The sequence below is a fragment of the Enhydra lutris genome, unplaced genomic scaffold (assembly GCF_002288905.1).
Source record: "Enhydra lutris kenyoni isolate GAN:26980312 unplaced genomic scaffold, ASM228890v2 scaffoldscaffold32, whole genome shotgun sequence".
Classification (NCBI taxonomy): domain Eukaryota; kingdom Metazoa; phylum Chordata; class Mammalia; order Carnivora; family Mustelidae; genus Enhydra; species Enhydra lutris.
Genome location: NW_019154116.1, coordinates 132,094 through 158,702, shown reverse-complemented (window position 1 = coordinate 158,702; position 26,609 = coordinate 132,094). Strand labels below are relative to the sequence as shown.

The window sequence follows — 26,609 nt, the reverse complement described above, 5'->3', positions numbered from 1 at the left end:
TCATACCTCATGCTATCCCCCCCCCAAGTTTATTGACTTATGCCAATCATACCTCATGCTATCCCCCCCCAAGTTTATTGACTTATGCCAATCATACCTCATGCTATCCCCCCCCCAAGTTTATTGACTTATGCCAATCATACCTCATGCTATCCCCCCCCCAAGTTTATTGACTTATGCCAATCATACCTCATGCTATCCACCCCCCAAAGAAAGAAGGAAAAAGAAAAATGCTACACTTAAGGTAAAATTTCTCATTAAATGATTGCCGAACATCTCCAAACACTTGCTATCATTCTTTTTTTGCAAAGTTGTAGGGGCTCTCCATCACAGAGAATTTGGGGAAGAGAATCTGAGATCATCTAAAAGAACATGTGCATTTACCCGTGGACCCAGCAATTCTCCTTCTAGGATTCCACCTCAAAGAAAAGAACTTCACACATGAAGTTACTCATGGTGGCATCCGTAATACTGGAAAGAACACAAGCGCTTACCACTGGAGGGTAAGGTGCATTCATGCAGCCAAAAAAGGGAAGACTCGCTGATGAGAAGAAATGATCTCCAGATATGCAGACAAGGTGTGCATAATAATGCACATACAGATTTGCTTTCTTTTTCTCTTAAAACACTCACTAAGAAGATAACTAAAGTGGTTGCTATGGGGGAGCGAGGGGAGAGGATTCAGGGACAACGGAGGTTAGCTCTGAAAACGTGAATGTTTTACGTAATTACCAGATAGTCCCTAAAACTGAGAAACAGTAAAATCCATGACCCTGACTGTTACGGGCCGGATCATACAGAAGCCAGCCCCGCACGAGCACTAGGTAGGAAAGGGACCCAGAACAAGCAAGCCGGGAAGGAAGAAACCCTTGACATCTGTGTCCTTTGGTATCTGGCCACTTAAATTCTTTAGGACACAGGGTCACCCATTAAACAATTTGCTTACGAAGAACAAGAAGGAAATGTTTTTCTTCATGTGCTGTCAACACCAAAATTCATTTTTACTTAATATATACAAGATTTCTGGATTTCGGTATTTTAGGTCAACAAACATGCCTCAAATTAAACAGTATAAGCTTTAAATGAACTTGGAGATAGAAGTGTGCAATTTATGCTTTATTGAAGAATCAGGCCCAGTTTTACGATTTCACAAGAAGGAAGCAAAGGATAAAGGTAGGCTTCATTCACACTTCTGGCTGTTGATTACCAGCAAGCTTCCGGCCACCGGGTAGATGACCCCTAGTCCAATGGCCTTCCTTACTCACTTGAGTACGGGATTTTAAAAAGGCAATCAGGAAATGAAGACACACACGAGCTATTATACATAATTACAAAAGCTGGTCACCTCTGGTCTCGTCAGTAGGAGCGAATGGCCGGAGGGACTGTGGCACAGTCAGCCTCGTTTAAAGTTCTGTCGATCACTGGTCTGTATTCCAAAGAAACCTGAAAAAAAAAAAAAAAGAATCGACAATAAAACAAAAACATACAAATAGCATTCTCTTGTGCCTTTTTGAAAAATTAGCAATAAAAGTTATTTGCAGACATATTTCAGGAACTTAAAAACACAAGGACTCACCGGAGTATTTTTCAGTAACAAAGTAAAAGATGATCTAAATGCACAACAGGGGACCAGCCACGTAACTTATGGTAAATCCATGTAATGAAATACAGCAATTAAAACAATGTATTAGGGACGCCTGGGTGGCTCAGTTGGTTAAGCAGCTGCCTTCGGCTCAGGTCATGATCCCAGCGTCCTGGGATCGAGTCCCACATCGGGCTCCTTGCTCATCAGGGAGCCTGCTTCTCCCTCTGCCTCTGCCTGCCATTCTGTCTGCCTGTGCTTGCTCTCTCTCCCTCTCTCTCTCTCTCTCTGACAAATAAATAAATAAATAAATAATCTTTAAAAAAAAAAAAAATAAAACAATGTATTAAATTCTCGATGCTTTACACAAATGGTCAAGAAGTGAAACCCTGCATACAACCATCATTCTTTAATTATGTTTAAACTATGTATTTGCAAATCGTTTTCCTACTTGTATTTATATACATACACGTAAGGAAACGTGTACGCACATACATGCAAAACCCGAAGGAAATATTTCAGAACGGCAATGAAGGCTATCTCTGACTGGGCAGCTTACAAAAATTAATTCTATTTTTGTACTTTCTATACTTTCTATTGTAATTGTGAAAAGCCCTGAACATTACTAAAAGCAGGACTGTACCAAGAGGGAAGTCTGATTTCTTTCTATACACTGTCAGGAAAGAGCCTTCATGCAAAATTAAGGAAGTTACTGCCTACCTGAAAACATCAGACACCTGAGGCTCTCGGTATTAAGCGATGGCAAGAGAGCACAACATCGTTTCTGCAGACTATCCCTTACAAGCCTGAAGGGCGTACGGGTAAACACTTTATGTCTTATTTCTGATTCTTAATGCCCAGCAGAAATGCCAAATGGGTGAACTGTGCTTTGCTGCAGTCAGACTAGGAGCCTCCACTGTACTGACACTGGCTGTTCCTAGGACTCTGCCCACCTCACCCCTCCTCTGCCTGCTCTGCGCCCAGGCCGATGCTACCGGCTGCACAGAATACCCCAGGGCGACCGGAGGCTGCTCCCAGGTGGTCCGGCCGATGGGAGAAAAGGAGTGTTTTCCTGTCCCACTCCTGTCCCCTGTCCTCACGCTCAAGGGGCTCCAGAATCATTGTCCCTTCCCCTCACACCAAGGCTTGGGTGCTCACTCCCTGCTGGGGGCTAAAGCTGTGGAAGGCCAGCCCTTAAACCACCCGCCTACACTGGATTCTGTTTCCAGGCAGAAGCCTGAGTGTCCTTTCCAGGAGTGTCTCAAATCTGTCACCCGTCAACTAAAACCACATTGGTTCTCCCAGCCCGTCATATGCTGAACTGCAGAACGTGTGGGACTGTATACTCATCAGCGCACGCGTGAGCAGAACACGCTCCCTACACACCTTCCCAGTCTTGACATCAACATAGGAAAGGGTGTGCTTCCTCCAGTGCGCCTCAAACGGCTTCTTCTGCTGCCCCTGGATGGGCTTGGAGTAATCATACTCGTCAATCCGCTCCTGAGGCCAGAGAAAGGAACTATATTTCAGAAAATGCCAGTAACAATTATACTACAAATGTCTTATTTCTCTAACAAGGCAATGTAACTGGAAACCAGGGCAAACTCATTAAAATGATACATCAGAGACTCGTCTGATACGAATCCCCCTAGATCCCACTCAACAAGGAGGTATCCACTGTCCCAAGCAGACCTTGGTCACAGAGAGCGGGACATCCCCAGTCCATTTTTCAACCCATGTCCCTTTCCTTCTAAAATTCCTAGTGAAAACCCATTTTGTGTATATCTGACCTAGAAGAACACAGAGTATGAAAGAAGTGCAAGTAAGTCCCAACTCCAAGTGGGACGGAGAGAGACGATCGTCACACGTTTGCCAGCAGCCAGCTTCCCGGAGCACCCGTCCATCCTGCAGCGTGGGGCAAACCATTCGCTCATCCCAGTGCCTCCACAGCACAAATTAGCCTGATCTTTCATGCAATTAAAAGTTCATCAAATAGGGGCACCTCGGTGGCTCAGTGGGCTAAGCCTCTGCCTTCGGCTCAGGTCATGGTCTCAGGGTATTGGGATCGAGCCCCGCATCGGGCTCTCTGCTCAGCGGGGGGCCTGCTTCCCTTCCCCTCTCTGCCTGCTTGTGATCTCTGTCAAATAAATAACATCTTTAAAAAAAAAAAAAAGTTCATCAAATACTTTGTCTTTTTGCTCATATACTGGGAGATTTCGATTTCTTCTTTTAGCTTTTTTCATTTAAATGTTTCACTTTAAGCAATTATATTAAAATTTTGGTCAAAAACTCTTAAAAAGAAGCTGAATACTATTAAGGCATATCCTACACACGGTAACGGAAAAGACATACAAGAGCTGCTTTAAATAAAAGCCAGGGGCACCTGGCTGGCTCAGCCAGTGAAGCACGGGGTTGGGAGTTTCAGCGCCGTGTTGGGGGCACAGATTACTTAAAAATAAAATTTACAAATAATAACGAACTGACGGCTGACAGAGGGAGGTGGTGGGGGGAGGAGGACATTTGTTGTGATGAGCACTGAGTGTTGTATGTAAGTGATGAATCGGTGAACTGTAATCCAGAAACCAATACTGCACATGTGTCAACTACCTAAAATTTAAATTTGAAAAAAGTCAACAGAATAAAAATTAAAACACAAAAGTGTACCAAAAGCAGCTTTCTATAAAAATAAATGAATAAATAAAATAAAACCCAAACCCGGGAGCAAGCGGGGCTGTAGCACCCTCCCTTCTTTCTGAACACACAGCAGGGGTGAGTTCTCCGGGGCCAGCAGCCTCCACCTGCCCGACTGCTGTGACTGAACAGAAACTCGTTCACCGCGGCCACACGAACTGCCAAGCGACCCACAGCTGGGGAGGCGTCTACTTCTCAGTACATGTGACGAATGTGCTTCATCAGGCTGAATCTAATCCAGCTTCAGTGGCTGGCAGGTAACTTAATAAAATTTCACAGTGACTCAGAATGTAAGCCCCTTGCTGGGGCCAATTTTCCCACTCGCCTGTGCCCAGCTGACTGGTGTGGCTGCTCCCAGCTCCACCACACTGTCCCGGACAAAAGCCTATCTGTCCGGAAAGCGGTGTTTGCCCTCAAGTGCCCATGTCCGCAATGTTTTCCCATCATATGCTGAGCGCTCTGTCTGGAAGAATTTGAGCTGTACTCTGCATAAAAATCAGGTCATTCAGGGGCACCTGGGTGGCTCAGCTGGTTAAGCAGCCCCCTTTGGCTCAGGTCACGATCTCAGGGATCGAGCCCCGCATCGGGCTCCCTGCTTGGCAAGGAGTCTGCTTCTCTCTCTCTCTCCTCCCCTCACCCCCAGCCCGGCCGCTTCTGTTCATGCGTGTGCACTCTCTCTCAAATAAATATAATCTAAAAAAAAGAAAAAGAAATCAGACCAAGATGAGGTCAGGCCTCAATCATTTACTCATTTTTAACATTTTCCGGCCACAGTACTCAGACTGCAGGCTAATCTCGGACCTGGTAAAAGTCGGGTGGGCTCTCAGAGACGCCACTGGCAGGAGCAGAGGCCGATGGTGGCAAGAAAAAGTCATGCTGGTACCAAACACAGTGACACCAAAGTATGAAAGTTATCAGAGGCGGAAAAAAAGCATTTTTTCAATTTACTTTTGGGAAGATGGAGTGAAATGTACAGAAAGTGCACGGTGAGGGACTGAGCAATGCCCGTGGCCGGAGGACATGATGTGCACCTGGGATGTGCTGTGAGGACGCACCTTGTAATCTTCCCGGGCGTGAGCGCCACGCGACTCCTTCCGGGCCTCTGCTCCATAAATGGTCTGAAGCGCACAGAGCATCAGGTTCTGTAGCTCCAGGGTCTCCACCAGGTCGGTGTTCCAGACCATTCCTGGGGACACACAAGGCACCCGTTAGAGACAGGATCCAGTCCGATGTGCCCTCAGGGCTGTGGCTGTGGGTTGCCAGCATCCACTCACACAGCAAGGACAGAGTGAAGTCAGCACTACATGGGACACACAGGGCCCTGAGGCAGCCTAGCAGATACCCGGCGCCCCAAGTACACCCAGGGCCCCACAAACTGCTCACCTCGGTCAAACGTCTTCAGATGTTTCAGGTCTCCATAGAGCTGGCTGATCTTCTCACAGCCTTCTTGTAACACACTTCCCACACGGAACACTGCAGCATGATTTTGCATCGACTGTAACACAAAATATCATCTGTAATTCTCCAGTTGGTGTGAAGCCAGGTCTAAAACTGGTAAACCCTTCAGACTTTTTCTTATGCGTTTCATTTTTACTTTTAAAGATTTTATTTTGAAATAATCTCTAAACCCAATGTGGGACTCAAACTCACAACCCTATATGCGTACACGTATATACAGCACATACACAGTACACAGAACACACACGCCCATCGTCAGTAACCATTCATCCACCATCAGACACCTATTTTCTTGGCTACTGTGAACAACACTGAAATAGACATGGGGCACAGACATCTTCTGGAATTAGCGCTTTCGTTCCCTCTGAATACATACACAGAGCTGGGATTGCTGGATCACAGAGTAGTTCTACTTTTAATTGGGGGGCCTCCACACAGCTCTCCGCACCAGCTGCACCAGCCTGCATTCCCACCAACAGCGCGTGAGGGCTCCCTCTCTCCAAATCCTTGCCAACATTTGTGTTTGTCTTTTTGATACTAACCCTTTCTGAAGGTGTGAGATGAAGTGATGTGATTCTGATTAGCATTTCCCCCACGATGAGTGATGCTGAGCAGCTCTTCATGTCTGTTTGCCAACTGCATGTTTTCTTTGGAAAAACGTCTGTTCCGATGCTCTGCCCATTTCTTAGGTTGTTTTTATTCTACCGAGTTGTAGGAGTATTTTATGTGTTTTGGGATGTGAGTCCCTTATCAGATACAGGACTTGCACGTATTTCCTCCCATTCTATAGGCTGTCTTTTCATTTTGCTGGTCTCCTTTGCTGTGCCGAAGCTTAAGTTTGCTATGGTCCCAACAGTTTATTTTTACTTTTCTTGCCTCTGCTCTTGATGTCAAATCCAAAAAGTCACCACCAAGACCGCCATTCAGAAGCTTACTGCTTGTGTTTTCTTCTAGGAGTTTTATGGTCTCAAGTCTGACATTCAAGTCTTTAATCCATTTTGAGTCAGTTTTTTGCATGTGGCTCTTCAGTTTTTCCAGCACCATTAAAGAGACCGTTCTTTTCCCACTGGATATTGTTGGCTCTTCCGCTGTAAATTATTAGCCATATACACTGGTTTATTAATGAGCTTATTTCTATTCCATTGATCTACAGAGGTCTGTTTTTAGGCCAATACCTTACTGTTTTGATTACTATTCCTTTGTAATATAGTTTGAAATCAGGGAGAGAGATGCCTCCAGCTTTTTTTTTTCTCTTGGGATTGCTTTGGCTATTCAGGGTCTTTTGTGGTTCCATACACATTTTAGGTTTGTTTGTTCTGTTTTTGTAAAAAATGCCACTGGAATTCTAATAAAGACTACCGAGTCTGTGAACAGCTTTGGGTAATATGGCAATTTTATAGTATTACTTCTTCCAGTCCATGAGACAGAGTATCTTCCCACTTATTTATGTCCTCAACTGTATTCATTAATGCTTTATACAATTTTCAGTGTACAGATTTCTCCCCGTCCTTGGTCAAAATTACTGTTTCTGATGCAATTGTAAACAGAATTATTTCCTTCATTTCTCTTTCAGAATGTTCATTATTTGTGTAACAGAAACAAGATTTTTATGTACTGATTTTGTATCTGTCAACTTTACTGAATTCACTCACTAGTTCTAAGTTTTTTGGTGGAGTCTGTGTCATGTGATCTGCAGGTCTGTAAACAGTGAATTTTACTTCCTCCTTCCCGTTGTAGACGCTTTCTTTCCTGCCTGACTGCTCCAGCCAGGACTTCCAGGGCTGGGCTGAATCAAGTGGTGCGGTGAACATCTCTGTCGTGTCTCCGGGGTGAGAAAAGCGTTCGGCTTTTCACCACTGAGTCTGACACTAGCTGTGGACTCATCATATACGGCCTTCATTACACTGGGGTACACTCCTTCTATACTTGCCTCGTTGACAGTTATATCATAAATTGATGTTAAAATGCAGTTTTGATGAAAGCTTTTAAAAAATGCTTCTACGTTCCCATTAAATATGTGTCTTAAATCCACATACATTAAAGCTGAACAGTTTGCATTTCGGGGAGGTCATCTGTGGAACTCGGCCAGGATCTGTGATCGCAAGCAGACTTACTCGAGGCACGCTGTACTGAATGGTGGCACAAAGGGCATAAGGGCTCCACCTTCAAAGTCCCAAGGAGACACTAGCTCCACTCTCGAGATCTGGTGGCAAATGTTCTAGTAGCCAGCAGACGGCCCCTTGGTGACACAAACTAAGGAGTGCTGAGGTTGAGGCGGTCAGCAGAGAGCGTGGCGTGGGCGGTCATGAAGAAGAGTGAGAAGTCAGAGCCTTGGGAATCCTCCCTGCCCGTCTTCTGGTTAATCTTGCAGAAAACCACTCATATATTAAATTCCTCTATGGCTTTATGGTTTATGATCTTAAGAAATATGACATGAAATAAACCTGACATTTATTTTCGGATCTACATTTGTTTCCTATCACCTACTGAATGGCCTTTCATCGCTCTTGAAAAACCCCTCTACCCCATGCTCAATCACAGTGTGTGCCTGGGCCTACTTCTGGACTCCACTTTGTGCACGCACCTCTACCACAAGCTAATAAAGCTTGCTGATTTAGTTCTATTTAACAGGCATGTCATCTCCTTCTTTAGAATGATACATAATTTTATTTTTGTTTTATTTTTAAAAATTTTATTGAGAGACCGAGACCACAAGTGAGGATGAAGAACCGGATCCCTGCCGTGGGGCTCGATCCCAGGACCCTGATATCGTGACCTGAGCCCAAGTCAGATGCTTAACTCACTGAGCCCCTCAGGAGCCCCAGAACAGTACATCATTTCAAAATTGTAACGCCCAACATCAAATGTCCTGGCCTCTCGGGACAAGCAAACGGAAAAAACTATCTTAGAATCTAGTAGGTGTTAGTTAAAACATTCTTTTATGTTCTTCAGTGCCCACGTTTTCATACTCTTCAGGGTTAGGACATTGTAAAACTTCTGGTTGTACTGTGAATGAGGTTAATTTTCAAATGGATTATTGCAAGCATCCTGGAAAGCTATTGAGGAGTCTTTTATACAGATATCTTAGTTCATTCTCATTTTTACTAATTTTTTACTTATGGTCTTGAGATTTTTAACTGTGTCTGTAAATGATGATACTTCTGTCTACTCCTTCTCAATACATACCTTGTTTCGTTTCTCTTACTGTTACCAGCTGAACTCAGCGGAACAGCCAGTCCTCCAACGCAGCGTGCACTCCCAGCAAGGAGGATTTTGTTCAGACAACTGGAGCATCTAGAACACTGCCTGGCCCGGCAGGTAACAATTCCCATGGTCCCTAACCCCCGACAGCTTGACTTACTGCTCCTCACCCTCACAGTGATGCAGAAGCGGTCTGCATCAGAGACACCGTAGTTTGGATCCTCCTCTTTGCCCAGGCTAGCCATGTGCCTGCCGTAGGCGTCCCTGGGCACTGGCAGCAGCTGCAGCCACCACTCAGCCCCACGATTCGGAGGGTAAACCACCGTCCACACACACACAGCCGTCTTCTCACTTTCAGTATTCAATAAGCCACACGAGGCAGTCGACACCGCACTATGAAACAGGCTTTGCAGATGAGTTTTCCCTACTGCCGGCTGACGACGGAGGTCGGCTGAGCAGATTCAGTAAGTTAGAGGTGTTTTAAATGCATTTATGACTTCGAACATTTTCAACTGTCACAGGCACGTACCACCACCACAAGTCAAAGATCTGTACACGCCTTATTCGGTGGGAACGCCCCTAGGACTTCCTATTTCAAAATACCTCATGAATTTACCATTTCCACCCCCAAACAGAGGTTCCTAAGACCCAGGGCAATGATTACATCTGTCGTAGCTGGCCTCCAACTCCTGGGTCAGTACCCTGTGGAAGTCCTGCACAGCACCTCGTCTGCTTTCCTTCAACATACCTCTGTCCTTCACTGGCGCCATCTGCCTCACCTTCCCTGGAAGCCTCCCTGGAGCCCAGCCTGCCCAAACACAGAACCACAGTCCTACAAAAGTAGCAGTATGCGACATTTTTCTTTTGATGGTGACCTCAAAAGACCCTTCAGCATATGACTAAAAGCAAGGGGCTTCTTTTCAGAATGCGCCTCCACAAAGAAATCCTTGAACATGATTTTAACTGGACAGAGATCCCATTCATGGACCAGGAATCCCTGTATTTGAAGACTCTGGAGGATGCCTAGCAGTCTTACGGGCTGTGTTTATCTAACCCTCCGCTCTCCAATGCAGCAGCCACAAGTAGTGCTTTAGGGTCAACTGAAGTTGAATAAAATTAAGATTCAGTTCTTTAGTCAGACAACAGGCTCCAAGGTCACAGGGGGAACCCGTGATCCTATCCTCAGAGAAGATCCCATCAGACATGCCGATCTAGAAGGAAAACGCCCTGACGACCACCGGTGCACAGATCAGATCACCACTCCCAGCCCACACCCCCCCCACCCTGAAGTCCCCTCTCGTCCTGCTGTTACTTAGTGGCTTCATGGGCCTAGTTCAGAGTCTCCGCAGAGCTGCTGGAGATTGGGTGTGACGGGGCATTAACCTCTTGGCAATGAGACACTTTTGCAGGGCTTTAAGGAGCTCCCAGCTGGGAACAGCTCCTCAGACCTTGCACTGTCCCTCCCCTTTTAGGCTCTGACACACACCTGACAGCTGAGAGGGTCGGAGGAGGGGAGAGCCACATGCAAGCCCCCGGGGCGCACGACAGGACTGCGTCTCTGTCCTGCGCGGCTAACTCCAGCCTTCAGGTGGAATGTGTCCCTTTGCTGTTGGCCCCGAGCCTGGCACAGGGCTGTGGGCACACAGTCTGCCCCCCCGCCGGGGTGTGTGCGGGTGCTCACCTTCTGCATGCTCAGCCGCAGTTCTGATGTTCTTATGCTTCCGTCAGCAAACCTCAGCTTGTCAAGATTCATGACAGACTCTTCCCCGGCATTTGGTTTGATCGGGGGAACTTTATCTCCTTAAGAAACACAGACAAAACGCTAGAATTTAATGGAGTTGGGAAGATGTACACATAATCTGAGCTGATATTCCACCTGGACCACCTGAGCCCTAAGGCACCACATACTGATGGAGCCAAAGGGTAAACATGAAGTCAAATCTCTGGCAAGGAGTAGGTATCCAGTAAGAAATCTCTGAACAAAACAGAAACCATTCCTAAGTTTAAAAATTAGATTTATGCATTATTACTCTACTGAATGGAAAACTGGCACCTTCCCGATAGCGAGCAGCTTCCGAAAATTCTGCCAACGTGCCCCACCCCCACCAATGATGGTCCTCACTCAGGGATGAGGGAGAGCCTGGCCAGGCATGTTTAAAAAACTCTCCTGCTGATTCGGACCTCTGCATCTGCTTACCTAAACCTCATGATATGTTTCTCTGACTTTTCTAAAAAGATAAATGTTTTGAAAATTTAAAATATTTTAAAGTTTTTTTTTTTTTTTATTTGACACAGAGAGAGAAAGCTCAAGTGGACAGAGAGGCAGGCAGAAGGAGAGAGAGAAGCAGGCTTGCCACCGAGCAGGGAGCCCAATGTGGGGCTCGATCTTAGGACCCTGGGATCATGACCTGAGCTGAAGGCAGCCGCTCAACCGAATGAGCCACCCAAGTGCCCCCGAAAACTTAAAATATTTTAAAATTTTAAAATGTTTTAAAATTTTTCAAAGTTTTTTTCTTTAAATGACATTTGGAAATGTATTTTCTTCAGTAGGTAATATGGGAGAGGGTATGAAATGAGGAAGCAAAGGTCTGCGGGTAAAGCAGGGTTGCTCATAGCCGCGTTCCACAAGGAGCGAAGGCGGCACCAGTCTCTCGTGTGACCCACCCCAGCTCTTCCAGGCCAGCTGCGGTCTCTGCTTTTATTTGTAACGTTTCTTTAAAAATGGTGATCATCGGGACGCCTGGGTGGCTCAGTTGGTTAAGCGGCTGCCTTCGGCTCAGGTCATGATCCCAGTGTCCTGGGATCAAGTCCCATATCAGGCTCCTTGCTTGGCAGGGAACCTGCTTCTCCCTCTGCCTGCCTCTCTGTCTGCCTGTGCTCGCTCGCTCTCTCTCCCTCTGTCCCTGACAAATAAATAAATAAAATCTTAAAAAAAAAAAAAAAAAAAAATGGTGATCATCTGGGGCTCCGGGTGGCTCAGTCAGTTAAGCACCTGACCCTTGGTCTCAGCTCAGGTCTGATCTCGTGGTTGTGAGTTCAAGCCCTGTGCTGGGTTCCACAGTGGGCATGGAGCCTACTTAAAAATAAATATATTGAAAAATTAAAATAAAAAAAAATTAAAATTGAAAAGTGATCATTTACCAAAATTATTTTTCTCTAGGTGCACAATTCTACAAATTTCGACACAGGTATGGGTTCCCGTAACCATCACAATTCAGGTACCGAATAAGATACATAATCAGGGTACAGAACGTTTAAAATTCTCATGTTTGGGAGGATGTAGCAACGTTTTTCCTTCCCTTTCTGGTTTTAAAAGTTGTAAAGTACGGGGCGCCTGATGGCTCAGTTGCTGGGCGTCTGCCTTTGGCTCAGGTCGTGATCCCAGGATACTGGGAAGGAGGCCCCCGTCAGGCTCCCTGCTCAGTGGGAAGGCCCACCGCGATAGAATGGCAGCCACTGAGCCATCTTATTCCCAATTTTGTCTCTTCCATTATGTTATACAAGTAAAACCTGAGGTGTGTGGCCTCTGGAGCCCGGATCATATGACCCAACACGTCTGGGGTCCATTTGTGCTACTGCATGGACGAGTACCTTATTCTGTTTTTAATCACTAACTTAAAAAATATTTTTGAAGTGTGTATCGATCCTTCAGATATAAAAGTACAAAATATTTTAATAAAACTTCCTTTTTCTCATTTTCGAACAAAGGGAAGCTCGAACTTTCTGCTTTGCTCGGAGATCTGATTTCAGGCTTCACCACTGCAGTGCAGTGAGCACTGATTCTCTGCCAGACTAGGGGATCCGACTGTTGCCTTTGCAGCAGACGGGGACAGGGCCCACCTCTGCCCATCAGCGACTTGGTCGGAGTAAGGGAGACGGCGTCTGAAGGGGCAACCGTCACGCGCATCTGCTGACTGCGGGCGGGACTGCGGGCGGGACTGCGAGGGTGGCGCGTGATGTTGAGGGCTGTGTTCAACTAGCAGGACAGTAAGACCTCCCCCAACGTAGAATCCATACAAAAAGCTTTTGTTCAATAGAAACAGCAGAACTGAGACTGCACGGTCACCACCAGTGAAGCCTAATGGGCAGAGCCCAGGGATCCCATCGTCCTACTCCTGGGAACAGTGTCTTCATGTCACCTGCAATCCTGAGCGAAGAGGCCACGGGAACCCACACAGAGACCTCTGGAGATCCCCGTGACAGTGCACGTCCTGGCCCCGGCAGGACTCGCGCTTCCAGCACGGGGCGCTGTTCCCTCAGGTTATTAGGTGACCAGATGTTCCCTCAGGTTATTAGGTGACCAGACGAGCACAATCACGGACTGAAAACCACCGTGACGCCGCAGGGACACCTGTGCCCAACCCTTTGTGCGCATTACGCTCTGCTTTAACAGACCATTTACTTTTTTTTTTTTCCCCAGAAAAACCAAAGTTACTTTTCCTAAGTACTGAGAACTTACATATAGTCACACGGACTGTGTAAAATATTCCCTTGCGAGTAGTGATCTGTAACAACCAAGCACCGTGGGACACACTTCCTCTCGAAACAACTCCCTCACAGGGGCTTTTCTAAAGAGAACATTAGCGACCACAAAACAAGATCTGACCAAAACCAGGTTATCTTCTAAATTGTTAAGACCCTCACCCAGCCCGTATCCAGTCTCGTCTGTCACAATATAAATCTCTGAATCACAGTTTCTTCACTTACAGGCAGAAAAACCAGACCACCCCCCATGATCACTCAGCAGATTTCCAACAAATCAAGACATGGTAACCTATCACTTCCCGAAACAGCCCGAGTCCCTGAAGAAAACATGTACCAGGTCTGCAGGACTCTGCGATACTCAGGGCACACGCCCTGCCGAAGACGACCAGGTCCAAGAGCGAGTTCGCCCCGAGGCGGTTGGCACCGTGCACAGAGGCGCAGGCGGCCTCCCCACAGGCATACAGGCCGGGCACGATCTGATCCTGGCCGTTCACATGCCTGAGGACCTGTGGAAGGAAGACTTCAGACTTCAGGAGCACGGTCTGCAGAGCCCTCCTTCCCAGGACGGGGGCGTCTGCCTGCAGGCTCGGAGGAAGGACGGCAGGTAAGGACCAGACCTGCGTCGTCTACAGGGAGCCCTCTGAGTCTGCACCCGGACACTCAGCCACCCCAGGCAGTCAGGTCAAAGGACCCCACATTGGCAACACCTGTCACTTCACTCCCACATCTACTGCTCATTACAAACCTCGTTCCCCACCCGACTGACACCCCCCCCCTCACTTCCACACTCCAGCTCTGGATTCTGATGAAGGGAAGGGAGTATGGAGCATTGCTTGTCTACAAAGTGGGGAGGAGCGCCCCAGCCACCTCATCGGAGGAGAGGCAAAAAAAAATCACAAACCAAAAATCCCTGGGTGGACTGCAAGCCACCCACAAGTATGTGATGTGAGGAGAATATGATTTACAAGGTCACAGTAAAAGTAACAAGAGATCAGACAAGGAAAATAAACTATAAACTGGGAAAAGCTGCAGATACTGTGTCCATAACCGTGTGCTCTGGAGGGGTCGCTGAGTCACCGGTGACTGCTCGTCCTTGCAGAGTGAGGGCAAACGCTAGCATGTGCCCGGGCCCTGCTCTGCCCTCCAGCAGCGACTGTGCTGAGGGAAACATCTGTACGATGTTTCTGTATTTTCTGGGTCCAGAGGGACAACTGTGAGGTGGGCCTGTCATTCCTGCCCTGCTCCCCCCTGTGGAAGGGTCCCAGCTTGGTCACCTGCCCCTTGTAGTTGGTGGGAATGCCACCCATGTTGTAATGCACAGTGGGAAGGACGGGGATCGGCTCCTTAGTGACATCCACGCCCGCGAAGATCATGGCCGTCTCCGAGATGCCCGGCAGGCGTATGGCCAGCTGCTCCGGGGGCAGGTGGTGCAGCTGCAGGTAGACGTGGTCCTTCTCCGGGCCGCAGCCTCTGGTGGAGGAGGACATCACGGGGGGGAGAGCAGTAAATACAGAGGATGTGAGACCACAAAGTCACTGAAGCATATCAGGTTCCCCTTTTCTCAGGCTGTACGGAATGTCCCCTCACTTGTGGTCATCCATTCTTCACGTCTTTTCCGAGCACCTACCCTGGCGGAGGGGACTCCACATGCTGGGACACAGCCAGAACGTGGACAGACACTCTGCCCTCACCGGGCTCACACTCCGGTCTTGGGAAGTCAGTGTGTTTCCCTTGATAAATGGGTTAGGAAGTCCTTCGAATGCAAATACTGCAAATATAACGTGTCTAGAGGCCGTAACCCCAGAACTCTGACAAGAAGCAGCGCAGTAAGGCAGCGCGGACATGGAAGAGCCGACGCTGCTTCGGGGAACACCACGGGCTCGCGCACAGCAGGCCCCCAAGCCGCATCCGCGGCCCACACGCTAACTTCAGACTGCCGGCATGTCGGTCTCTGTCACAGCACTCACTCACACGCACACAATGTTCCACAGACTTGAGATTTAGGTCAGACCAGCCCAACTCCCCAAAATGCTGGTCTCTAGGGCGACATCACAGAGCGACAGTCAGTCAGAGGGCAGCAGGAGGCTGCTCGCAAGCTACAGAGCTGGGAGGAGGCGCCCAAAGTCACACACAGTCACACCAGCCCATGTTAAGATGCGGACACGAACAGCAGCCACCAAAAGAGAAAGCAGGGGTGTGGGTGTGGGTGTGGGTGTGCGCGTGCGCTCAGACACCTCTGGAGATAATCACACAGACCTTCCTTCCCGGATTTCCAGAGTCATGGACCGAGATACAACGTCTCTGGATGCCAAATCCTTTGCCACCGGGGCATAGCGCTCCATGAACCTTTCGCCTTGACTGTTAATGAGAATGCCTCCCTCTCCACGACACCCTTCCGTAATGAGACAACCAGCGCCATATATACCTGCAAAGAACCCAATTAATTAGCTCTTTCTAACTGAACAACTGCTAGGTCTAGATTTCAAACGCAAATTTTTTTCAAGATATTTTTGGGGAAAGGAAAAGGGTATGCAAAGGGCATTGTGCTCTCAAGAGAGTAAGACAAAAGAAAGATTAAGAAGAGTAGATAAGATTATAGTCGATATAGTAGATAAGATTAAGAAGTTCCGGTAAGGAAAAGCACAAAGCAGCAGAACTGCCCCGCTGACCTGAGAATTCCAAAGACAACCGTTTAAACTTCCAACACAAGCAAGCACTCGTTAAATTCATGTTTTGTTTTCTTTTTTTTTTTTTTAAGATTTTATTTATTTGACAGAGACATAGTAAGAGAAGGAACACAAACAGAAGGAGAGGAAGAGGGAGAAGACTCCCCACCCAGCAGGGAGCCCGATGTGGGGTCGATCCCAGGACCTGGGAGCAGGACCGGAGCAGAAGGCAGAGGCTGAACAACTGCGCCACCCGGGTGCCCCTGTTTTCATTTTACAGCATTGCCTTGTGCCACGAAATTGTGACAAGGTAGGAAAACCAGCTTGGAAAGTTCCTATCTAAACTCACTAGTAACGGGGCGCTTCATGCTTACAAGTGGAATTCAGAATCTTCAGACATTTTTTTACTTAAAAACAGTAATTTAAAAAACTACCTAAGGTGGCTCAGTTGGTTGAGCGTCTGACTCTTGGTAGAGCCCCAGATCTCGCTCTGGGCGCTCATCGAGGAGAGGGCTTGAGAATCTCCCTCCTCCTCGGCCCCTCCCCCCACTCGTGCACTCTGTCACTCTCAGATAAATAAATAAATCTTAAACAAAACAAAACAAAACAAAACCAAGCCTGGGTGGCTCAGCAAGTTAAGCCTCTGCCTTCGGCCCAGGTCATAATCCCAGGGTCCTGGGATCGAGCCCCGGATCTGGCTCTCTGCTCAGCGGGGAGCCTGCTTCCCCCAACTCTCTGCCTGCCTCTCCGCCTACTTGTGATCTCTCTGTCAAATAAATAAATAAAATCTTTAAAATAAATAAATAAATAAGTATTTAAAGAAATTTTAAAAACAAAACTAAACTACCTAAAACATTTTTTTATTTTTCATCCCTGCCAGGGATCGGAAAAAACAGACTGACAGAGCAAAGAGAAAAAAACCAGCTCGGGTTCTTTAGCAAGGTGGGGAGCTACATGTGGTGTTCCCTCAACTGACAGGCTGGAAAAGCAACAAGAAACCAAGTCCAGAGTGAGACTCGTCTCTCTCAAGAGGCAGTCACTTCTGGGTAAGGGGCTCTCTCAAACCTGCACCCCCTGCACAGACCTCCCTTTTGAACCCCACATTCACACACTCAACTGTCTGAGGACCCGAGACGAGCTCAATCTGCCAGGACTGGGCAGTCAGTCATCAACACCTCAGGGGTCCCGTCTGCCACAGCTCATCCCAACTTTATACTCTCCTACTGTGACAGCCTGCTGTTCTCCCTACAACCCTGAAATCTGCCCACGCCACAACTCTGGTCACCAGTGTCCCCCCCGGCTATCAGGACACCCACTCAGTAAACACTGCCAAGGTCCTACTGTGTGCCAGGCACTGTGAACACAGCCATACCTGCCCCGGCCTTTACGGCTATAGGACTGGAGCAGGTACCATCGAGGCAAGAGGCAGAGTTAATCAAGCTGGTGCCCTAAACTGACTTGGGGGAAGCAGGGAAAAACCTCCTTGAGCAAAGGACGAGCTGGGCTCTGGGAACCTGGGAACCGGTCCGCACAGGGAAGTGCAGAGGAGCATCAAGAGACATGGGGGAGCTCAGAAGACACGAAGAGCCCGGGCCGCACTGAAGCGGTCCTGTCCTACCTGTGGGGTGGAACTGCACGAACTCCAAGTCCTGGCAGGGAAGGCCTGCCCTGGTGACCATGGCTGTGCCGTCACCGGTGCTGGTGTGGGCAGACGTGCAGCTGAAGTAGGTGCGGCCGTAGCCTCTGGGAAACAGACGGGCAGCAGAGAGAGAACGGTGATGCACAGGGAACCCTCGGGTCTGCCCTTCTGACGGCGCCAGAGTGGACAGAGCGGGCCAGCAGCAGTTGCAGGTGCTGTGGTCCGCGCCCCGCTGGGCAACCGGGCTGGGAGCCCGAGCGACAGAGAAGGCACTCTCTTTTGTACCTCAGTGTGCTTTGGTGCCGAGCGACTTCCTGATAAGCACGTGCTACGTTAACACTAAAATGTTTAATGTCTACGGATCCACACTTTTAAAGGTTTAAAATAACAAACTGATGGTGTACGAAATGGAATTTACTTATTTTCATCCTGTGAACAAACTACCCCAGAAAATCAGTACACAGTACCCACTAAAGCAAAAGAAGTTGGTCCAGAAAATGTCATGTGCCTCCCCAGACCCGTTTCTTCAAGGGTCCTCCCAGGTGTGAATGGAGGATACGTCCCTGCCCACCCGAGGCAGCTGCCATGACTGGCCCCTTCAAAGATAGAGACCGGAGGCTGGCAAAGCTTACTGTGCTGCTGGGTTAGGTCACTACCTGTGATACCTGGGATTAAACCACTATTCCATAGTGCCTCCATCTTTATTTGAAGAAACTGAGACCCAACTTCCCTACAGAGAAATTAAATACAAGTCAGACTCCTACCCGGTAGCCACAACAGTGTTCTTGGCTCTTATGCGATGGATGGACCCATCTTCTATGCACAGTGCAATAACACCACGACATTCCCCATTTTCCATCAGGAGATCCAAGGCAAAGTACTCCACAAAATAGCTGGTATCATATCGCAGAGACTAAAAAACACGAGAGAAGAACCAGGTTCCCCCGGTCGCAATTGCATTCGCGCTGTTGACGCCTCAGCAATTCCGCTCACGTGAGCAGTCCGAGGCCCTGATCCGGTGTGTAACGAATGGACAGCGTAAACTCTAGGAGAGCACCAGCTCGTCCCATCAACCGCAGCACTGATGCTGCTGTGTAACCACCAACAGGCAGCCTGCTCTCAGGTGTATGACCGGAACGTGAGGACACACACGTGTCACGCACACCACAGAAGACCACGCAGCTGCTCTGTGAAAGGGCCCTCACGAAACTGTCGGCTCCCCCACGCGACACACAATTCCGCCGGATGGGCAGATCCTGTCACACATCTGTCAGTGCACTCAGCCAGAGAAGCCACCGGTGCCCTAACATTTGTAAGTCAATACTTTGTCGCCATCTGGAAGCAACGGTTCAGAAAACGATTATTCTCAGTGTTCTGATACTTCAGAATGCGGATTATCTGGCTATGCCCAAGTAGGCCCTGATCATCCAGTAACTACTGCCCCCAAAGCTTAGTCCAGTCTGAGCAGGTAAGTACGCAAACACCCAGTTCAGGAACTCAGAGGTGCTGAGGCATAAAGTACTCATTCGCTTCCTACACCTCAAGTGTGGCAGGCCGCAGACCGCCAGCTCAAACACAGCACGTAACGACTGTAAGTTCCATTTTCTAAAGCAGACACCTCCTCATTAACAATCACACAATTACTATACACATCTACCACGTTCCTCGGATGTTTATGAAGTGACCCTGGGCGTGACACTCTGACATTCCGACCTGTCCCCAGGGTGGCCTGTTTCCGGCTCACCCCACACGCCCGACCTAACTAGACTGTATCCCGTCAACCTGCACACCGAAGGCAGCCTCACCCTCCCATACAACGTGTGCAGCAGGGAGTGGCCCGTGCGGTCAGCCACGCAGCAGCACCGGTGGGCCTGCCCGCCTTTCCCAAACTTGAGGCTCTGTCCGCCAAAAGCACGCTGATAAATCTTCCCATCTTCAGTTCTGCTAAACGGCATGCCGTAATTCTCCAGCTGGAAAATATAAAACAGACACCTCGTACCTTGTAGGAATCAGGACATTCACGGCTACTTTACATGAAACAATTTCAACATAAACCTGCAAACCCCCAACCAATACATTCTATGAAAACTTCAACACTTTGGAAAAGAGAAAAACTTCGATATAAAATGAACTGAATGGTTAATGACAGAAAAGATTTCCCTTGTTCCATCCACTCGTTACCCTTCTTTGGGCGGACCCCATTGGTCTCAAATTCTCTTCTGTATTAGGAACAGACCACGTGAGGACACTACCTCTACCACAGAAGCAGGGGCCTGCTCTGTCATGTAGTGGATGGCGTCCTGGTCCCCCAGCCAGTCGGAGCCCTTCACAGTGTCGTAGAAGTGCCACCTCCAGTTGTCCTCCTCCATGTTCCCCAGGGCAGCATTGATCCCTCCCTGCAAACAGAGAGCACCCTTACAAGCTGCAAGAAGGAGCCCCGGTGGCATTTTCCAGGCTCGTCCTTTGCCTCCTGCCCCAGAACTGGGTTCAGAGAAAGCCAACCGCTTTGACTTAACAGTCTGTAAGGGTCCTGAATGCAGTCCGGTCACAGGGCCTCCCTCCGCCTCAGTCGCCTCACCTACAAGCTGTCTGGAGGGTTAAGTGAGGTTCCGTATGCGACACTCATCACTTCCCAACCTGGCACACAGAAGGTACTCAACAAATCTATCTGGGATAATTTTATGATGAAATGTTCGCAGCGGTATCTATGGGCATATGGTAAAGGAGTGTTTACTGTCAAGTCAGAGTCAGAGAAAACGGCAGTACAGGACAGACGTAATGCTTGCACTTTTCCTCTCCAACTTAAAACTGCAGTACCCCTCTCTTTTTCACAACTAAAGGCACAAAGAACCTCCCCCCCTGTTTTTCAATCATTCCTCAGTCCCAGCTTCTGAGTTAAGCAACCCACACTTGAACCCTTTTCCCACTTGGCGCTACTAGGCCTTGATTTCCCATTATGTTTAGTCCCCAGGAAAACAGTCCCTAGCACAGAGCCAGGAATCCTGTAATAGACATGCAGCAAAGTTACTACATTACTTCCTCCTCCTTCTCCACCCCTTCAACTATAAGCCCAAACTCAATTCCGGTGAGAAATGTGAAGTACCAGAGTAGCAGAACGGAGAAAACCTAGTTCAAAATAACACAGAAGTACTCGGCCCGGTGCACGCACAGGGGCTGTTATTTTACTGCTACTACTAGGAAAAATCAGGGCCACAGACAGCTCGTCTTCCTGGAATCCCAGCTGCACAATTTTGTTTTCTTAAAGTAATCCCTGCATCCAACGTGGGGCTCAAAGTCTCAAGTCCAGGATCAGGAGCTGTGCGCTCCGGCCAAAGCCACCCAGGCGCCCTGCGGGAGTGCACTCCAGGCTCTCCAGGACGCCAATCGCACCCTTCCCCCAGTTACACCTATTTTCTCCAGAACCAATATCCAAGTTACCCATTTCTTACTCTTTTTATTATATTAATATTACATTATTGGAACCCCCTATTATTTTGCATTTATGTTTACAGCCATTTTTTCTTTTAGATAATATATTCTCCAAAGGTGTATGTTATTCATTTTTCAGTTTACAAAACATCACTTCAGGACCAAGTTACTTGGGCAGTTAAGTGCCTGAAGAATGTTGCTGGCACTGAATACAGGCTACAGCAGTAATTAGGGCGGCTTTTATTGGCTCCTGGGAAGTCACTATGTACTCTGCTATCTCTATAAGGAAATGTGTTTCAAATACTGGAAAAAACAGTCCAGTATGATTTTGGAATACTCAACTGGGATACCACCTACAGTGTGCCAAGAAAGAAAACGAAATTACAAAATCACTGTGTAACAGTTCACCTTACTTTTATCCTCCTCCCTAAATTCCGAGCATTTAAAGGTCAATGCTCTTCCATCCTACGCATTTGTGCCATCACCAGAGCTCCTCAGCACCATATTTACCGGGGCCTGCACCAAGGCTGAGGCAATAAACACAAGACTCAGGGCCAACGGCAGCAAGACTGGAGACGAGCTCGTTTCAGATGGGGGGAGTGCGGTGAAGACAACTGTGATGTGGGGAGGGGTCTAGGCGGGTGCTCGAAGAAGACCTGAGTGTAACTGGAGCAGGAAAGAGTGCAAGAGGCCCCAGAAGCAGCTCTGGCTGGAGGTAAAGGCAGTGTGAGCGGTGTGAGCACAGACCCTCAGAGGTGAGTGAGCCAAATGGGTGCAAGGAGAGACAAACGGGGCTAGAGCGTGGCAGGAAGGAGGACTGTGGCAAGAGACTGTGCTCGGCTGTAGTGCCCAAACCATGAATGGAGCCCCCTCCTCTTACCTGGGCTGCAACGGTGTGTGATCTGGTAGGAAAGAGCTTTGTGACGCAGGCCGTGTTAAACCCAGCCTCGGAAAGGCCAAACGCAGCTCGCAAGCCTGCCCCTCCAGCACCAACCACCACTGCATCAAATTCATGGTCCACCACTGGATACTGCGTAGAAATCTGGGAAGGAACAATTCACCTATCAACCAAGGACCGTGGGTGCAGCATAAGAGCTTGGAGAAAACAGAACGGGCGATGAGAACAGCTTCGGCGAAGAGGGACCTCCACCCTGTGGGGCCCCACAGAGTGTGACAGGGACAGCCCAATGGACAGGGCCAACACACAGAGTAGCCAAAAGGACAGCACTCATCCTAGCACCCGGGAAACTTAAGAGGGTCAGCCTCGGGGCGCCTGGTGGCTCAGTGGGTTAAGCCTCTGCCTTCGGCTCAGGTCGTGATCTCGGGGTCCTGGATCAAGCTCCGCATCAGGCTCCCTGCTCAGGGAGCGTGCTTCCCCCCCCCCTCTGCCTGCCTCTCTGCCTACTTGTGATCTCTGTCAAATAAATAAATAAAATTAAAAAAAAAAAAAGGGGGACAGCCTCAGCAAGGAACTGTAGATGCAAAGAACAACACAAATCAAAGTATTAGTTCTAAATATGGCTTTTCTATTCAATTATCTTTTCATGTTTGTAGCAATATATACACACGTATGTTTATGTGACTCTAAGCTCACAGTGCAGTGTAGACCATGATTTCCCACCTAGATCGGCAAGATTCCCGTGAGGATGTTAACGTGGTGTTTCCCCCAGGTAAGCACATTTCCGGTCCACTTGGGCAACCACCTCAGCACTGAGGACCAGAGCCCTGTCTCAGGACCATGCTTGTGCTTGCTTGAGATGGGGCCCACCAGCAGTCAGTAACTACTGGAGCTAATGAGAAAGACCTGTGAACAAAATGTGTCCCCAGCAGAGAACGGACGGGACCAGCGAACACAAAGAGGCTGCACTCAAGTGGCTTCACGGTCCTGTGTCGTCTGTCACAGTAAAAAGGGCTCATCTGTTACTTGTGTTTATTATTTTGCTGCTGTGACTTAAACCTTACTCTGGCTCATAGATGCCTAGGAACTACAAGCAGAAAGTGCTGGTGACCGTTCTTACACCCGTACCACAACTAGGTGCTATACACTAACAATAATTTCAGCACCACTGGAATGAGAATTTTTTCCTTTAAACAGGAACTGTGTATTATTCCAATGTACTGAAAACTGGTATAGATCATTACTTTCTAAACCAAGGATGTCATTTTTAAGGGAACAAAAGTTGTAAACTTACTGAATCGGAAACTTTAGCAGAAGACCTTTTATTCCCGTCAACAGTGAAGTGAAAACCGCGGGTGCCGGTCTGCCATGTCGCTGGCCACTGCTGAGACACAGATGGAGAGCATTAAGTGTCTTGAACAAGAAGGATCGGCCATCAAAATCTCCCCTGAAGTCATTAACCCTTTCAGCACCCTGGTGCTCCCTCTTCACCTAGACAGCTAAGCTGGGGTCCTCTACTTAATTAACCCTGATGGGTACGGAAGGACTAAGGACCCAGGGCAGGCCTAACTGGCACGGACTTGGCACCCCAGGAAAAGCCCTCCTGAACGAAGTTTGTTTCCAAAGAGGACACTCACAGACTCAGAGAGGAAAAGGAACAATTTCACATTAATTTCTTAATTTAGGGTTCTTCATAGAGAATGGGAAAGGTATCTATTTTTGCTCAAGTGGCAGTTTGTGAACAATGAAGCACTTTTACTAGATGCGTCGGCGACTCTCTTCACCCTAGAGCACCACACAGCTTCAAGGCCATGCAGTTCACCGGAACGGGCGCTAGACAGCTGTCGGAAACGCCTTTTCTAGAAGACGCTGTCTGGTTTTGCGACACCTGGGCACCAATGGGATCAGCCCTTCACTGTTAACGCCAGGACCCCACGCCTAGAGACGCTCACAGTCTTGCTTCCCCACTCTCCACATTCGTGCTGGGCTCGAGGGACGTCCCCTCTCATCTGTCCCAACTCCATGGTGGTGTCCCTCTGTCTTTGACACGTATCTCTGGCCTTTCCCTGGCTAAACCTTACAACTCTCGAAGTTTGGGCTTAAATGCCCCACCCTATCAACACTCACTCAAGAAAAGTGGTATTAATGAAATCAAAGCCCAACATGAGGCCACATTCTACATACATGAACCAATTTATGAGTCCTGTCTTTCCACTCTGCTGACCGCATCTTAGAAAACTACAAATAAAGTAAAATTTTAGCCATCTCATAAAGAACAGTTGTACATTTAACAGTGACAGAAGGGATGCGAGAGATGTTTTAAGCATTCTGCCATTTGGAAGAGACGGTATTTATTCTGTGGGGTAAAAAAAAAATTTATTCCATAGGACAAACACGTGGGGAATACACGAAGGAGAACAGCAGAATGCAAAACGAACCCTAACTGAGCAGTTTTGAACTGAAAGACTTCCTTCCGAGATTAAGGGACTGAGGCCAAGACTGGAGGGCTTGGCCACTTGCAAAGCACAGGTGCCTCCAACCTCTAGGCTTCCTCCAGCTCTGAGGGAAATGATTGACACCAACAGTTGACTTAATGCTAACTCTCCATTACAAAGAATCTGTTGGATTTCTAAGTAGATCTGAACTGATAAAAGCAATATTCTGGAATTCCCCAATTTCAACTTTAAATACATTTGCTTTTATTGACATAAGCCAATTTTTTCTTTCAGAAAATTTAAAAACTACAAAGAATATCCTTGTTTTAGAATAATTTTAAAATTGGTAAAATCACATCTTAAAGAAGTCAAAGAATTTTAATACAAATGTTCTTGAAAATTTTATGAAGTACAATATAAAGGTAACAGTTCCAGAAAGAACAGTACCTTTTGCAATACCAAACTAAAATTAAAACAGAAACAGTGAGCACCCCCCACCAGCTGAGTGGGGAGGTGAGGCCATGAACGCGGCACATCTGTCCCCTCTCATCTTCTCCGGAGACCCACCGGCTCGAACCCCATAAAGGAAGACAACTTGAAACTGTCTGGGAACTGCAACGACCCGAATGGCCACGGGTGCAGTTGTAAAGATGCGACGGTACAGGGAGAGACCGATCCTGCTACAGGATGCCCACGAACCTGGCCAACCTCAAGTGTGTCTGGAGGAGGCAATTATGAAGACCGGTGACCCTAAGAATCTGCATGTGGATGGGCCATGTTTGCAGCTGCTGTAAGCACAGCAGAAAAGGTAGCCGTATGTATCTGGGAAAACTGCCAGAAATTTCTTCCTCTGGGCGTTCTTCATCAAGTAAAAGTATACAAAACTGACAATAATACAGTCATCTATAAAAGAGAATAGCTTTTAGGGGTTAATACTGTAGAAAGAATAATTTCTTTCCATATTTGAAAAAGGTTGGTGGGTGGGTAGGTAGGTTGGTTTATTTACTTATTTATTTTAGAGAGAGAAAGAGTGTGCGTTGAGTGCGGAGCCTCATGTGGGGCTCGATCCCAGGACCCTGAGACCAGGACCTGAGCTGAAACCGAGAGTCAGAGGCTTAACTGACTGAACCACCCAGGCGCCCCTTGAAAAAGGTCTTTATCCTCTTGGACTATCAAGAAGTCTTCATGTAACTGTTATACTTCCACATTGTATTCCGGAGGGCCTGATGGATTGAAATCATTGTACGTAAGACCTGTTGTGAATTCAAATCTATAAAACCAAACTTGTAAAACATCCTGAGCATCATTTAGAGTCTTTTATCAACAGATTAAAAATCACTTCATTTTCAGTAAAATGCGGTATGGAATTTAAAGGCAAAATAAATCCATTTTTGTCCTTCCATTCTCTCGTTTGTAGTATTATGTTTTTCTTGGCATAATGCGAAAAGCAAACATGTTTGTAAGACTTACAGTAGATAAACTTAAAATACATATACATGTGATGGCACAGTCTGGAGACAAAGACAACATTCACTTCTTCCTTGATGACGTTTCGAGGATTCACTCAGTGAAACAAGACACACCAATCGCCCTGGCCATGTGCTGGAGGCGGATGTACAAGGACTGAGGGACACACCACTCCTGTGCACATCGCTCGGTGCACTTTTGCACAGCCTGCTAGTGAGGAACAGCACAATCATTGAACATTTGTTGGGAGGATCAGTAAACTAGTACATTCGTCTGTTTCCAGACCTTTATGGCCACCCGTACAGTCTTAATTCAGAAAACTGAAGAATACTCCTATGTATCAAATCCCGTGACGATAAGCAACGCGGAAGGGTGTGTCATACTGTAGAGCATCTCTTACGTACAGGTTTTCCTAATCGATCCCATTTTGTTCTGATCATTAAACTTACCCGCTTCAGCTGAACTATAAAATCAATAAAATAGAGACAGTGAGATTCTGTGTTTCTTCTTTCTAGAATGTTCACGTTGAATAAGGACAGACACACATACACACGTGGCAGCTGTTATTAACGAAATCTTTCACAAATTATCACACCATCTCTCTGTGGAAAACAGAGTACTAGCTTTTCACCTGAATCAGATTTGAGGAGCAATTTTA

The 26,609-nt window shown here is 47.6% G+C and overlaps 1 protein-coding gene across 8 annotated transcripts in view; it reads right to left on the bottom strand.

The window, feature by feature from the left end:
* Positions 1 to 1,101: 1,101 nt before the first annotated feature.
* LOC111153400 (succinate dehydrogenase complex flavoprotein subunit A) overlaps positions 1,102 to 26,609 on the bottom strand; it is a 28,561-nt gene continuing 3,053 nt past the window's right edge. For 2 of the 8 annotated variants that reach the window (XM_022512405.1, XM_022512408.1), the window contains exons 2-15: positions 23,344 to 23,433; positions 22,032 to 22,193; positions 19,975 to 20,118; positions 19,528 to 19,692; positions 18,487 to 18,635; positions 17,702 to 17,826; positions 15,674 to 15,842; positions 14,692 to 14,887; positions 13,752 to 13,923; positions 10,614 to 10,732; positions 5,657 to 5,768; positions 5,329 to 5,459; positions 2,969 to 3,082; positions 1,102 to 1,443 (exon numbers count right to left, since the gene is read on the bottom strand). In XM_022512405.1, coding sequence (XP_022368113.1) covers positions 1,357 to 1,443; positions 2,969 to 3,082; positions 5,329 to 5,459; positions 5,657 to 5,768; positions 10,614 to 10,732; positions 13,752 to 13,923; positions 14,692 to 14,887; positions 15,674 to 15,842; positions 17,702 to 17,826; positions 18,487 to 18,635; positions 19,528 to 19,692; positions 19,975 to 20,118; positions 22,032 to 22,193; positions 23,344 to 23,433 — 1,935 coding nt within the window. In that variant the 3' untranslated portion in view covers positions 1,102 to 1,356. Of the gene's footprint in view, positions 1,444 to 2,968; positions 3,083 to 5,328; positions 5,460 to 5,656; positions 5,769 to 10,613; positions 10,733 to 13,751; positions 13,924 to 14,691; positions 14,888 to 15,673; positions 15,843 to 17,701; positions 17,827 to 18,486; positions 18,636 to 19,527; positions 19,693 to 19,974; positions 20,119 to 22,031; positions 22,194 to 23,343; positions 23,434 to 24,233; positions 25,529 to 26,609 lie in introns of those variants that run through there. The other 6 variants (XM_022512406.1, XM_022512410.1, XM_022512409.1 and 3 more) reach the window with 5 other exon arrangements.